We start from the raw sequence: 15,209 nt of genomic DNA on the forward strand, positions 1-15,209 counted from the left end.
GAAATGCTGTTCAAAGCTTAAAGAACTGGCAATTGTGACAGACTACTAAACGATTCTGTTGCCACCATTGTGTATCTCATGTGAGGACTGTGAAGATAAGATAATAGAAATCAGGGTTTGTATGGAATCATATAGAATGTCACTTTTCTTTGGAATGATTGACAGTGGTTCAAGGTGCCCTCCACAATGTCCTGTATGACGACTCGTGAAATATGTATGTGGATTCTAAAACATGGACATTTATAAAACTGTATATGAGTAATTAACAATACCAGGAAAGTGATAGATTGCTACTCACTGTCAAGATGACATGTTGAGTAGCAGACAGGCACAACAAAAAGATTATTACAATTTAGCTTTTGGCCAAAGCCTTCTTTAGAAAAGAAAACACATGCACATTCATTCACACAAGCAAGCACACCTCGCACACACATGACCACCATCTCTGGCATCTCAAAGTGGAGTATCAACTTTCAAGGCATCCTGCTGATGCAGTGCATTAACTGGTATCTTGGTATCCTAAATGTGTACTTTTGTTACTTGCCTTTTGTTACTTGCGGAAGGCATAACTCCAGATTTTACACACACACACACACACACACACACACACACACACACACACGTTACAAAATAAAGCATGTGCATATTTGCTTCAGGAGTTTTGCCTTTTTTGCAGAGCACATATAGCTTTGTGTTTTTAATCTGTTGAAAATATTTTGTGTAGCTGTGGCTGAAAACCAGTATAATCATATGTAAAAAATGTTATTGAATTTTAACTAAACCACGAGAAGGTACAGTATGGCTACATTGACCCATCAGTCTTGGAATGATGCTACAGTCTTTACTTCAGCATATCCCTGTTGACTACTGGTGAATCTGATTTTGAGCACTTCATGTGTTAACTACATATTTTCATCCACAATGATTTGCTGTGTGTGTGTGTGTGTGTGTGTGTGTGTGTGTGTGTGTGTGTTCCTGGAGTTGTATGACCATCCTGAGGAGCTGAACACTGCCCCTTCTTAGACAGTCACAGACAGCCTATATACTTGTGTATGAAACTTTATGACTCTGAGCTTTTTGACCATTTAATTATTGAATTATGGATTGTTTATAAATACCGTAGTTGAAATTCCTCACAGAATGTAGATACAACATCTGATGGTCAGAACTGTCGATCGGGCAACTCTGGTGACTCACAACGTTGCACCTGCGTAGTGACCAGTGTTGACAACCTGCCCCCACCGTAGTTCAGTTGAGTGTCGTGTGTGTTTCGTGTTAGACCTGTTGCACGAAGTGCTTGTTTAGTGCTTTGGTTCTGAACTTAGGACAGGACAATGAACGGGCAACGGATCAATTTAAAGTTTCGTTATAAGCCTGGCAAGACACCAAAAGAAACGCATGCAATGCTGGTACGTCTGTATGGGGATCAAGCACTGTCCATTAAGTGTGTGTACGAGTGGTTTGCCCATTTTTGAGGAGGCTGGGAAACTGTTTCTGGCAATACCTGTAGCGGACGACCAGCGACCACTGTCAGTGACAAAAACATTGAAAAAGTGAGGACATTAATCACAATTACCGTCGAATAACTGTGTGCATGATAGTGGATGAACTGCAGATGAAACGTGAAATTGTGCGACAAATCATTACCCAGGAGCTAGGGAATAGGAAAACGTGTTGTCGTCTTGTGCCACATCATTTGTTTGACGATCAGAGTCAGGCATGTTTAGAGGCTTCACAGGATTTTGTCGAAATAGTGGATGTGACACCCAATTTCTTTAACCATATTGTCACTAAGGATGAAACCTGGTGTCTCCTGTACGACCCTGAAACGAAACGGCAAAGCGTGGACTGGCATTCTCAGACATCACCTCATCGGAAAAAGGTCAGAGCTGAAAAACTACGCATCAAAATGATGCTCATCATCTTTTTCAATAGTCAAGGCATTATCAACAAGGCATTTCTACCTGAGGGAACGACATTGAACGCTGCATGGTACATTGAAATCTTGACCTGTTTCGTGTGACGTCTACACAGGGTATGACCCCAGTATGCACATCAAGGTTCCTGGTTCTTTGTTCATGACAGCACTCGCCCACACACAGCCAATATCATCAAGCAGTTACCAACAAAAAACGGGGTGGTGCAACTTGAACATCCACCAAACTTGCAGGATCTCAATTCTCCAGACTACTTCTTATTCCCTTGACTCAAAATCGCTTTGAAAGGAGAGAGATGTGACAATAGTCCTGACATCCAAGGAAACAGGATGTAGCTTTTGAACACCATCCCAAAGGAAGACTTTGTGCAAAGTTTCTAGGACATGTATCGCTGAGCTCAGTGGTGCATAGTTACGGGAGCTGACTATCATATGACAGTTAGGTAACTGTAGTTCATAGTTCATCTATGTTAATGTTAAAAGACTATTCACTGAACTTTATTGTGAGAGCTTGTAATTAAGGTAAAGCCAACAACACAATGATGATAGAGATATTCACTTATCAACAGGAACATAAAAAAAGACTGGAAACAGACAGGCACTGTGCCAGCTGAACTTGCAATGCCAAAACTGCAGTTTTGCAGCTTGACTGTGGTGAGAGGTTGTTTTTAGTGGAGTGGATGAGGGGAGAAATGAGGCAGGGAACGGGAGGGAGGGTTGGGGAGAATTGACAGGCAGCACAGAAAGAGGTAGCAGGTGCATGGGATAGGAATGCGGGAGGTAGAGGCAGCAGACACTTAGGATAGGAAAGCAGCACAGTCAGTGGCACAGATAAGTTAGTGCAGCGCACACTGAAGACTATGTGGAGGAGTGCTTTGAGAGGGGGTGGTAGAACAGAGGGTGGGGAGACTGGGGGAGCCCTGAGGCGGTGCGAACATAAGTGTGGAGCAGGAAGTTAGCAGAAATTCAGACTAGGAGGATTATGAGAATGAAGGATGTGCTGCAAGGAAAACTCCCATCTTTGTAGTTAAAAAAAAATGGTGTTCGAGAATAGGATCCAGATGGCACAGGTTGTGAAGTAGCCATTGCAATAAGAGTACATTGTGCTCTGTAGTATATTCTGCCACTAGGTGGTCTTATCTACCCCTGGCCACAGTGTGGCAGTGCTGATTCATTTAGGTGGATAGCTGGTTGGTGGTCATATTCACATAAAATGCTATCCAGGAAAGGCAGCAGAACTGGTATATGACGTAGGTGCTTTCACAGGTGGACCTACCTCTGAAGAGGTAGGATAAGCCTGTAATGGGACTGGAGTTGGATGAATTGGGAAAGAATTGCTCCCACAGAGGTATGACCCATGTGCCAAGTGATAAGGATGAGTGTGGCATAAGGACACACTGGGAGATTACGAAAATTGGGTGGGAGGCAAAATACCACTTTTGATGTGGTGGGAAGGATTGTGGGTAGGACGTTTCTCATTTCTGGGCACAATTATAAATAGTCAATACACTAGCAAAAAATATGGTTCAGTTGTTGCAGTTCAGAATGATGTTGGCTGATAAGAGAGGGTGTTCCTTTGCAGCTAGTTCTTACTGGAAGGATTAGAGGTGTGGGTGTATGGTGCAGGAAATTTTTCTGTGGATTAGGGATTTAGTGCCTGTCTGTGAAGGTCATGGAGACCTCCTGCATGTTGGACAAGGGAATTCTGATTATTGCACATGTGCTGTCTACCAGTGGCCAGAACTTGGGATGACACATATCAGAATGCAGGTACTGTTGATAGTTGGTGGGTGTGATATGGACAGAGGTATATGTGAACCCAACAGAGAGATGGAGGTCAATATCCAGGACGTGGCACATCTGCTCTTGTTGATCAACACCTCCAACCAGTTGCCCATAGCATAGCCTGTCATAATAAAGATAAGAACCACTTCCTTCACAGACTTTGGACCATCTGTATCTACATGACTACTCCGCAGTTCAACTGATATGCTTGGCAGAAGGTTCATCAAACCACTGTAAAACTATTTCTTTACTGTTTCACTCTCAAATAGCACATGAGAGCTACTAATTCTGTGTGCAATACATTTTGCAGACGGTATCCACATATTTCACTGAACATATCTGCAAAATTACATCATTGTATGCCATATAGTTCAGGAGATAGGATCATAAGCATTGAGATGGGTGATGGAAAAACTAGCTTTTGTATAAAACAAAATACAAATTACACAAACTATACTTACCCAATGCTTGATAATAAGAGCACTTAGTGACTTCCAACAAACTTTAAACATAATTTCAAACCTTTTCTGAAACTTTTCTTGCTTACACGTGTAATGCAAAATATTTAATACATTAACTCAATTGTAAAGTGATCAAATGTTTGAAACTGTTTTATACAAAGAGAAGAATGAGGGGTTTACTGGTTGTCTCCTAAATTGTTTATATAGGTTAGAAACAGCAGAGGGTCTATATATAACACTTCCTTGGGAAGTCATCAAGGGAAACAGAAGTGATATCTGGTGTTTCCTGTCAGTTACTTTGAGGTGTGACTTTTCTGACAGCAAATTGCGAGTTCATTCGTACAGCTGCAATGATATTCAATAGACACAAAATTTGATTAGAAGTGATGTGTGAGGAATGTGTCAACAACCTTCTGGGAATCTATAATATTGGGGTCAATTTGAGATCACCTGTCAATAGCACTCATTACTTTGTGTAAATAAAGAGCCAGTTATATTTCACAAGAATAATATTTTCTGAATCCCTGCTGACTGTGTGTCAATACACCCATCCCCTCCTCCAAGGTAGTTCATATATGTTCCAAAATTGTACTGCAAATTAATGTCAGTGACATGAGTCTATAATTCAGCAGATTGCTTCTATTTCCTTTCTTGTGTATTGGTGTGACCGGTGCAGCTTTCTAGACCTTAACTACAGATCTTTTGTTGAATGAATGATTGAGTATGATTGCTAAATGTGGAACTACTAGGCCTGTCTAAAAAGTATCTGACGTTTGGCCAGAAAAATTTCTCGAATAACTGACGGGGTTGAGGCCCCGATCCCCTTCAAAGTAGGCCCCTTGAGCTTGCACACACTTAGCCCACCGATCCTTCCACTGCAGGAAACACCTCTGGAAGTCTTCTTTTGGAATGGTGTTAAGCTCTGTCGTCATGTATCGCATTATCTCTTCTCTGCTCTCAAAACTGAATCCTTTCAGTGGAATCTTCAATTTTGGAAACAACCAGAAGTTGCAAGGAACCATGTCTGGAGATTAGGGAGGTTGGCGAATAGCTGTAATTCCATGTTTGGCCAAGAAATTTTGGATCAAGTGGGATGAATGTGTGTGAGTGCTGTCGTGATGCAATTGCCAGTTTTTCGCTGTCCACATGTCTGGTCCTTTGCACCGAACTGTGTCACGGAGTCGCCGGAGAACATCTTGCTAGTACTCCTTTGTCACTGTTTGTCCTTCTGGTGTGTATTCATGATGCACAATTCCACAGACATCAAAGAAGACAGTCAGCATCACCTCGATTTTGCTTCGCACCTGCCGCACTTTCTTTGGCCTTGGAGACTCGGGGTGCTTCCATTGCGACGACTGTCTTTTTGTTTCTAGGTCGTACCCATACACCCATGACTCATCTCCAGTTATCACAGTGTTCAGAAACCCAGGATCAGTGTTGGTGGTGTCCAGAAGTTCCTGTGCAATGTCAAAATGGAGGTCTTTTTGTTCCAGCAACAAAAACTTGGGCACATATTTTGCAGCCACTCGGTGCATGTCCAAATCATCATGCAAAATTGCATGTGCAGAATCTTTACTCACTCCAACCTCTTGGGCAATCTCCCACACAGTCAAATGACGATCAGCCATCACCAAATTTTGCACCCTCTCAACAACAGCTGCACTCCAAGCAGTTTGGGGCCTGCCAATGCTGGTCACTCTGATTACGTGCGGTCATTTTTGAATTAGTTGAACCACTCCTTAATTTGTGTTACACCCATCACATCTTCTCCAAACACCTGCTGAATCTTACGAATTGTTTCACTTTGTGAATCACCAAGCTTTTGACCAAATTTGATGCAGTATCCTGGCTCAACACGTTCAATCATCTTGAGAGAATCGGTAATCCGACGAAAATGTTGTGTAGCACCTCACTCAGCGACCGACAGGCAGCAACTGACGTGCTGGAAGGCGGGGACAAAATTCATGCATGCGCATAAAGGTCTCTTCCTTTACTGTGTACAGTGCCGCCACGCTATCATCTCTATTTTGCGCGGATAAATCAAAGGTCATATTACCTAGGCATACACCAAAAGGAACCTAATTCGTATGCAGTCTGAACTGGAAGACTTGCCTTTATTAAACGACGTAAGTTGCCTCACTACACTGAGTGTACCTACTTCTATGTTGTCCATGTTGGCAGTTTCAAATCATCATCATCATCATCATCATCATTTAAGACTGATTATGCCTTTCAGCGTTCAGTCTGGAGCATAGCCCCCCTTATAAAATTCCTCCATGATCCCCTATTCAGTGCTAACATTGGTGCCTCTTCTGATGTTAAACCTATTACTTCAAAATCATTCTTAACCAAATCCAGGTACCTTCTCCTTGGTCTGCCCCGACTCCTCCTACCCTCTACTGCTGAACCCATGAGTCTCTTGGGTAACCTTGCTTCTCCCATGCGTGTAACATGACCCCATCATCTAAGCCTGTTCGCCCTGACTGCTACATCTATAGAGTTCATTCCCAGTTTTTCTTTGATTTCCTCATTGTGGACACCCTCCTGCCATTGTTCCCATCTACTAGTACCTGCAATCATCCTAGCTACTTTCATATCCGTAACCTCAACCTTATTGATAAGGTAACCTGAATCCACCCAGCTTTCGCTCCCATACAACAAAGTTGGTCGAAAGATTGAACGGTGCACAGATAACTTAGTCTTGGTACTGACTTCCTTCTTGCAGAAGAGAGTAGATCGTAGCTGAGCGCTCACTGCATTAGCCTTGCTACACCTTGCTTCCAGTTCTTTCACTATGTTGCCATCCTGTGAGAATATGCATCCTAAGTACTTGAAACCGTCCACCTGTTCAAACTTTGTTCCTCCTGTTTGGCACTCGATCCGTTTATATTTCTTTCCCACTGACATTACTTTCGTTTTGGAGATGCTAATCTTCATACCATAGTCCTTACATTTCTGATCTAGCTCTGAAATATTACTCTGCAAACTTTCAATTGAATCTGCCATCACAACTAAGTCATCCGCATATGCAAGACTGCTTATTTTGTGTTCACATATCTTAATCTCACCCAGCCAGTCTATTGTTTTCAACATATGATCCATAAATAATATGAACAACAGTGGAGACAGGTTGCAGCCTTGTCTTAACCCTGAAACTACTCTGAACCATGAACTCAGTTTACCGTCAACTCTAACTGCTGCCTGACTATCCATGTAAAGACCTTTAATTGCTTGCAAAAGTTTGCCTCCTATTCCATAATCTCGTAGAACAGACAATAACTTCCTCCTTGGAACCCGGTCATATGCCTTTTCTAGATCTATAAAGCATAGATACAATTCCCTGTTCCACTCATAACACTTCTCCATTATTTGTCGTAAGCTAAAGATCTGGTCCTGACAACCTCTAAGAGGCCTAAACCCACACTGATTTTCATCCAATTGCTCCTCAACTAATACTCGCACTTTCCTTTCAACAATACCTGAGAAGATTTTACCCACAACGCTGATTAAAGAGATACCTCTGTAGTTGTTACAATCTTTTCTGTTTCCATGTTTAAAGATTGGTGTGATTACTGCTTTTGTCCAGTCTGATGGAACCTGTCCCAACTCCCAGGCCATTTCAATTATCCTGTGTAGCCATTTAAGACCTGACATTCCACTGTACTTGATGAGTTCCGACTTCATTTCATCCACCCCCGCTGCTTTATTGCACTGCAATCTATTGACCATTTTCTCCACTTCCTCAAACGTGATCCTATTTCCATCATCATTCCTATCCCATTCTACCTCGAAATCTGAAACATTACTGATCGTATTTTCACCTACATTGAGCAACTCTTCAAAATATTCCCTCCATCTGCCCAAGGCATCCACAGGATTCACCAGCAGTTTTCCTCACCTGTCCAAAATACTTGTCATTTCCTTCTTACCTCCCTTTCGAAGACTGCTAATTACGCTCCAGAATGGTTTTCCAGCAGCTTGACCCAATGTCTCCAACCTGTTTCCAAAGTCTTCCCAAGATTTCTTCTTGGATGCTGCAATTATCTGTTTGGCTTTGTTTCTTTCTTCAACATAACTTTCTCTGTCTACCTGAGTTCTAGTATGTAGCCATTTTTTATACGCCTTATTTTTCCTTTTACAGGCTGCCTTGACTGTGTCATTCCACCAAGCTGTTTGATTCCTCCTACTTTTACACACTACTGTTCCAAGATATTCTTTAGCCACTTCTAGTACTGTGTCCCTGTACCTTGTCCATTCCTTTTCCAATGACTGTAATTGACTACATTCAACAACTGGTACCTTTCTAAGATCGCTGTTATGTACTTGTGCCTGATTTCCTTATCCTGAAGTTTCTCCACTCTTATCCTCCTACATATGGACCTGACCTCTTGCACTTTCGGCCTCGCAATCCCAATTTCACTGCAGATTAAATAATGATCAGTGTCATCAAAGAATCCCCCTGAATACACGTGTGTCCCTCACAGCCTTCCTGAATTCCAGATCTGTTATTATATAGTCAATGACAGATCTGGTTCCCCTGCTTTCCCAAGTATACCGGTGAATGTTCTTATGTTTAAAAAAGGAGTTTGTGATTACTAAGCCCATACTGGCACAGAAATCGAAGAGTTGCTGCCCGTTCCTGTTGGCCTCCATATCCTCTCCAAATTTACCCATAACCTTTTCATACCCTTCTGTTCAATTTCCAATCCTGGCATTAAAATCACCCATGAGCAGAACACTGTCCTTGTCCTTTACTCTAACAACTACATCACTGAGTGCCTCATAAAAACTATCCATCTCATCTTGATCAGTCCCTTCACAATGCGAATATACTGACACAATCCTAATTTTCTTGCTAGACACTGTCAAATCTATCCACATCAGTCGTTCGTTTACATACCTTATTGCAACTACGATGGGTTCCATTTGTTTCCTGATGTAAAGCCCTACACCCCATTGTGCTATTCCTGCTTTGACTCCTGACAAGTAGACCTTGTATTCTCCCACTTCTTCTTCTTTCTCACCCCTTACCCGAATGTCACTAACAGCTAAAACGTCCAGCCCCATCTTACTTGCAGCCTCTGCCAGCTCTACCTTCTTCCAAGAGTAGCCCCCATTGATATTAATAGCTCCCCATCTCATTACCATTTGTTTGCCAAGTCATATCTTAGGAGTCCCTGGTTTGTCAGTTAGAGGTGGGACTCCGTCACCTCCAAAGGTCCGAGGCATTTTGCTCTGATTGTTGCCAGCATCATATTTAAAGTACCAGGGAAGCAGGTTGCTAGCCTTACTTGCCCCGAGTCCCATTGGGTTGTACCCCTAACGGCTGAGGGACTAACCGGTGGATTTGGTAGTCTTTGTCGTATGAGCACAAAGGTGACCACGACCCAGAATATGTCCGAGATGCCCAGCCTTATTCCAAAGTAACTGGTATCCCGACTGTCGGGACCACTTACTTGGCCACTCATATGTTGCCCGTGGTTCATGAACTAGGACATGACTACAGGAACCCACACCATGAACCAGTTTCAAAGTCTGGGATATTTACTGTATATCCTTTGGTGAAGAAATTTCAGAAAACTGTGTTCAGTAATGGCACTTTAGTGGTGCTGTCATTTGTAACATTACCAAAGTTATCCGACAGTGAAGGTATTGATAATATCTTACTCCCCATATGCTTTACATATGGCCAGACTCTCATTGGATTTTCTGCCAGCTTCTGAGACAGTTTCATTGTGGAGGCTTGGTAAAGGGAACCAATTATTAATTAATTCTGGTTATCAAGTATAACTTCTAGCCAAAGTAACTATCTACTTAAATTTCCCTATAGACAGCACCAAACATGCCACAACCAACTGAATTTCATATAACCTTTTTGAACACCTGAAAAACTTCAGCTGAATTTACCTCCAGCTGAACCAGCTTACAGCACCTAGAACAATTTCAGATTCAGTGCTTTTTATTAGTGCTTAGAACCCTGATTCTTTCCAAACCCAATTATACCAAATTAAAACTATAATATCAATATTTCGTTAATCTACCCTTGTCCTGTATTTGACCTGCACTCTTTGGGACTGAACCCCTGTCTGTAATTCTCCATGACCCTCTAACCTAAAAAGCCACCCACTCCACGCCACGCAGCTCCCGCTACCCAATTAACTGCCTGCTGTGTGTAATGGGTCCATGAATTTTTAAGTGGCTCCCAACACCTTTTCACCTTAAGGCACAAATCAATGAATCTGCAGTCTGTGTTGCTTCAGAACTGTCTCAGCCTCTGATTCACTTGGCTCTGTACCAAAGGTCCACAATTACTGCTGTCAATAATGCTGCAGATGGTGATCTGTGACTTAATCTTCTAAGCAAAACTGCTGCTTTACCACTTCAGATAGCCACTACAAACCAGAGGTAATCCATTCTGATCCAAAGCAACACACGTCATTCGTACCAACATGAGCCACCACCTGCAGTTGACTGCAACCTGTGCTCTTCATGGCATCCAGGAGGACCCATTCCACATCTGCAATGACTCCTCCATGGTACAAACGGATTTTTTTCCTATCCTTTGCAGCCATGTCACTATGGGATCCCATCACACACCTGACATGGGAGCTGCCAAGTACCAGTAGTTGTACCTCCTATGAATGCCAGGATACTGCAGGCTGAGAAACAGGACAAATGACTACAGCTGGCTCAGGATTTTTATATGCCACAGATAGTGCTTGAAACCTTTTTGTCAGACAAATTGTGGAGGTCTTAACATCAGTCCACTGGAAAGTCTTTTGCTGCTTGTCACTCATTGAAATAACCTACCAGTCAAGCATGGATGAGGGGTCAGTCTAAATGTATTGAAAATTCATGTTAGTATCTTTAATCATGACTTAATAAACAGCTTATTCAGCAATGTTGACACTAGTTAGACCTGTCTTCCTGCCGTTCTTGGTATTTAGGAGTACTAAATTCTTTGTGACTCTGAGAGCATTTTCTCAGTCTCAGATTCCCTCCATACCAGGTGAAACAGTTATCAAGATTGGTTGTTAAAAGGATATATTATTCTGAGAGGATGTTGTCTATTCCAAATGCCTTGTTTCATTTTAGGTCTTTCAGTGCTGTGTTGAATTTTTCTCGCAGTATCGCATTACCTACCTCATCTTCATCCACTTCCAGTTTTCTTCCCACACTAAAGATGTCACATGAAAACTTCCTGATTTCAATTTCTTTTTTACAAAATACTAGGAGACATAGATACTTGCAGTTTGTAGCATCATAAAAACCAACAAAGTAAGTTTTGTACAAAAAAATTAATAATTTCAGTGTGGGTTCCTTTCATAACCCATAAAATGTCTAGACAGTGCTGTGATGGAAGCTATTGTATCCACAGTTCTTCTGTGGAGATTGCCAAAGTCACGTGCAGTCCACATAACCCCACGGGAAGACATGTCCGGAGATCATGGTAGCCACTTGGTTGATCCATCACGTCCTATCCATTCTGTGGAATTGTTTGGTCCAGGAAAACGGTCCAACTATGCTGTCTTTCATCAGCACACACCACACTTTCACCTTTTCACTGTGTTCGACATGTTCCCAAAAACTGTCAGGGATTTCCGGACCCCAGGTGTGCATTCAAGCAAAGTCATTTGTGCGGCGCCTTGTGAACTGTTGAGCAACAGATGCTTAACTCTTGTGATGCTGACTTTGATGGACTTCTTTGTATGGTCTCTCTGATCCCCTCTACCATCTCGTCAGATGTGTGTTTTTTGCCAGAAACTGACTGTTTACTTTTCCCACAGCTAGGAACTTCTCATACCAAGCCTTAATTGTAGTAACATCTTAGGTTCCCTTTTGAAATTCACATCAGTAATTTCTTTGGACAGCAGTGGGTGATTTCATGATTTCGTTTCTGCAGACCATACCACACCGCAACTTGGGCTCTTTAATGAGATGTAGCTATTTTTGGTAAAAATTTAGCACCTGAAACAATACTAAAGGAATCGTGTAGGAAAAACATAAACAAAATTTTCTGAGTTAACTTACATGATGCTTCAAACTGCAAGTACCTATGTCTCATAGTTTCTTTTAAGTCAGGGAGGTTTCACACAGACATACTGTATTGTTATCAAGTTTCTTTCCTTTATAGAGCCCTTAAACATATTCCTTCTACTTTCCAATGCCCACCTGTTTACTTAGTGCTAGCTTATTGTTCATACAGCTGCTGCTTATTTTACCGAAGGTTTCTTTAGTTTTCCTACTTACAGCATATATGTTTCCTAAAGTCATTCATGCTTCTACAATAGGGCTGGCCACTGCAGGCAAAACTGCATGCATGCACGATGTGCTGCAGGGAAGTGCAATGTTACACTTTCTTCTGGCCATTTGTACAGAATTTTTCAGTTGAAATAACTTTCCTGAGTTAGGCCGAATCATTTTGTCAACGCTGTTTATCCTCCGCAATTTCTTTGTGGTATAAAGGAAGTTCACAGGTGCAGTGCCTGTTTGCACAAAAACAGACAATCTAGCAATCTGTCATCATAGGCCTCTAAAAATGAATGCGTATTGCAGAAGAGAAGGTTGAGAATTCTCATTATGTATTATGCAGTTGTGTAATTGATGGCTCCCACAAATTTGCTATGAAACTTTCTTATATCACCATGCAAAAAGAATTTAAGGATTTAGTTGATCATGAAAGAGCAAAAAATTACAATGATCAACAGATGATTTGTATAGGATTCTTTGTTCTGCACTATGTGCTAATTTGTGGGTGTGGAGCACATGATGAAACTGGTGCTATGAATGATAAACGGTCTGAAGTTGCACGCATTATTACATTGTCAGTTGCAAAAATTTTTAATGAAATTGAACAAAAAAAAATTGTTAAATTTCTGGTGGAGAAAGGAAAGCAAGAACAAAAATTAAAAGATTTGGAATGGATTGCATATGTTATGTTTTAAATTGAATTGGCTGCAAACTGGCCTTGGTAAGACATTACAAGGTGAGAAGCAATTTATTTATGATTTCAAGGAGAAAGTGGGTGCACTTGAAAAGAGAATTACATTCTGGAAGGAACGACTTCTGACATAAAACACTGTCCATTTCCCTAAGCTCACTAACATTAAAGAAAATGCAAATTTCGAAGAATTTATCATGGTGTTGAAAGAATTACAAGCTCAGTTTTCTAAACCTTTTGAGGATACTGTAAATTTTATATCTGTTTTTGAGTTATTTTTGAGATCATTTGGCATTTCATTTGAAATGGCTCCTGTGCACGATCAGGTGGAACTTGTCGATTTGCCGCTTAAATCCCATTTAAAAGGTAATTGTGTTGTGTAGTACCAATTTATCCTGAGCAGATTATCATGTTCATCTTAGGCACCAGTAAGCAAATAGGTCTCCTGTTAAGTTGGTTTCCTAAAGATTGAATTTCAGTGTTTTGTTGTTCAATGAGAGCAATATTCTCATTCTTGTGTAGTGGAAGACAAAGACTTAATAAAGGAATGCAATTTTTGACATGGCTTGAAAAAAATTTCCAAGAGCATACGTTCCTAGAAGAAACAGTCAATCTATTGCTTCATTCTACATACATCTCACAAAATGACCAGGGAAGTAAAATTAGAGAGATTCAGGCCTATGTGGAGGCTTAGCAGCAAACATTCTTCCCGTGAAACATTTACTACTGGAACATGAGGGGGGAAGTGGTAATGGTACACAACATACCCCTGTCACACACGTAAGTGGCTTGCAGAATATAGATGTGGATGTACTTAATGTTTTGTGACGCTGAGATTTTTGTAATTTTCCTTTTTTTGTAACCAATGTTTCACTGTCACAAACAAATTAGAGTGAAAGATATTATACATCACTACATTTTAAAATTTGTATTTTATTACAAACCATAGTTACCATTTCTTCATGTTTACATTGCTGATACATCCTAGTGTGATGGATGCTTCCTGCTTTTATTCCTCAAGAACTGTAGATGTTAATGAAACACAATAATTTTTAGGGCCAGTGGAGGCCCCATGGGAAAGACGCACAAGCTCAAACAGAGGAGAAAAGGTTCAGAAGAAATTTCTCCAACGAAAGTAGTTCTGGAGGAACTAGGCACCATGATAAGGATACTCTAGAAAAAAGAGTAAGTATATATGTGACAGATTTTCAGAATGTAGCCCAATTTTTAGTTTTTTGTTCAAATTAGAAATGTCTTTCATTAAGGACAAGCAGCCCCAGTATTAGAATATTCAGGTAAGTTCATAGACTTGGATTATGATTATTTGGTTGCAGATACATTTCAGTACACTTGTGGAACAAGTGTTCGTGCCTCATTAATTTTGTTTCCATTATGTGCGGGTGATCCATTTGAAATTGTCATGCAACAACCTGAAATTTAGTTGTAGATATTGCTGCAATAAGAAAAATCCAAATTCAGTAATCAGCATGATTACAAAATATTTGGCATGTCACCAGCATCCTTAATCGAGTAGGTAAATAGGATAACTAAAAAAGATAAATGGATAGGATGAAGTTAGGCGTATTGGGTCTTAGTGAAGTTCAGTGGTGGAAAGAACAGGACTTATGTTAGGTCAGTACAGAGTTGTAAATATAAAGTGAAATGGGGCAGTACTGGAGTGTCTAGTAATGAATAAGGAAATGGGAGTGCAGTTAAGCTACTGTAAACAGCATAGTGACCAAATTATCATGGCCAAGAGAGATACTAAACCAACATCCACCACAGTAGTAAAAGTTTATGTGCATACTATACAGGATGTCCCACTCAAACCTCTCTGATTTCAAGGACACAGGAGAGAAAAACCACAGTACACACGACAATGAAAAATGCACCACATTGTAGACATCTCAAAGAATTTATGTTCACACATCAGTAGTGCCAAGTATCATTGCCAGAGTGCAGTGAAGTGAAAATGCCGACTCCACAGCAGCGTGTGCAAGCAGTAGTGTGGTTTGCAGAAACAAAATCGCTGATTACTGTGCAAAGAAATGATCGTTGTGTGTATGAATGTGATCCACCTGATGTG

General features: G+C 41.0%; 1 protein-coding gene across 1 annotated transcript in view; it reads left to right on the top strand.

Moving 5' to 3' along the window:
* Nucleotides 1-15,209, top strand: part of LOC124798138 (endoplasmic reticulum transmembrane helix translocase) — a 189,982-nt gene that overhangs the window by 71,923 nt on the left and 102,850 nt on the right. Inside the window, exon 16 of the mRNA XM_047261412.1 lies at nucleotides 14,180-14,308. Within this exon, the coding sequence (XP_047117368.1) occupies nucleotides 14,180-14,308 (129 nt within the window). The remainder of the gene's footprint in view (nucleotides 1-14,179; nucleotides 14,309-15,209) is intronic.

Source organism: Schistocerca piceifrons, chromosome 5 (assembly GCF_021461385.2).
Source record: "Schistocerca piceifrons isolate TAMUIC-IGC-003096 chromosome 5, iqSchPice1.1, whole genome shotgun sequence".
In the NCBI taxonomy this organism is placed as follows: Eukaryota; Metazoa; Arthropoda; class Insecta; order Orthoptera; family Acrididae; genus Schistocerca; species Schistocerca piceifrons.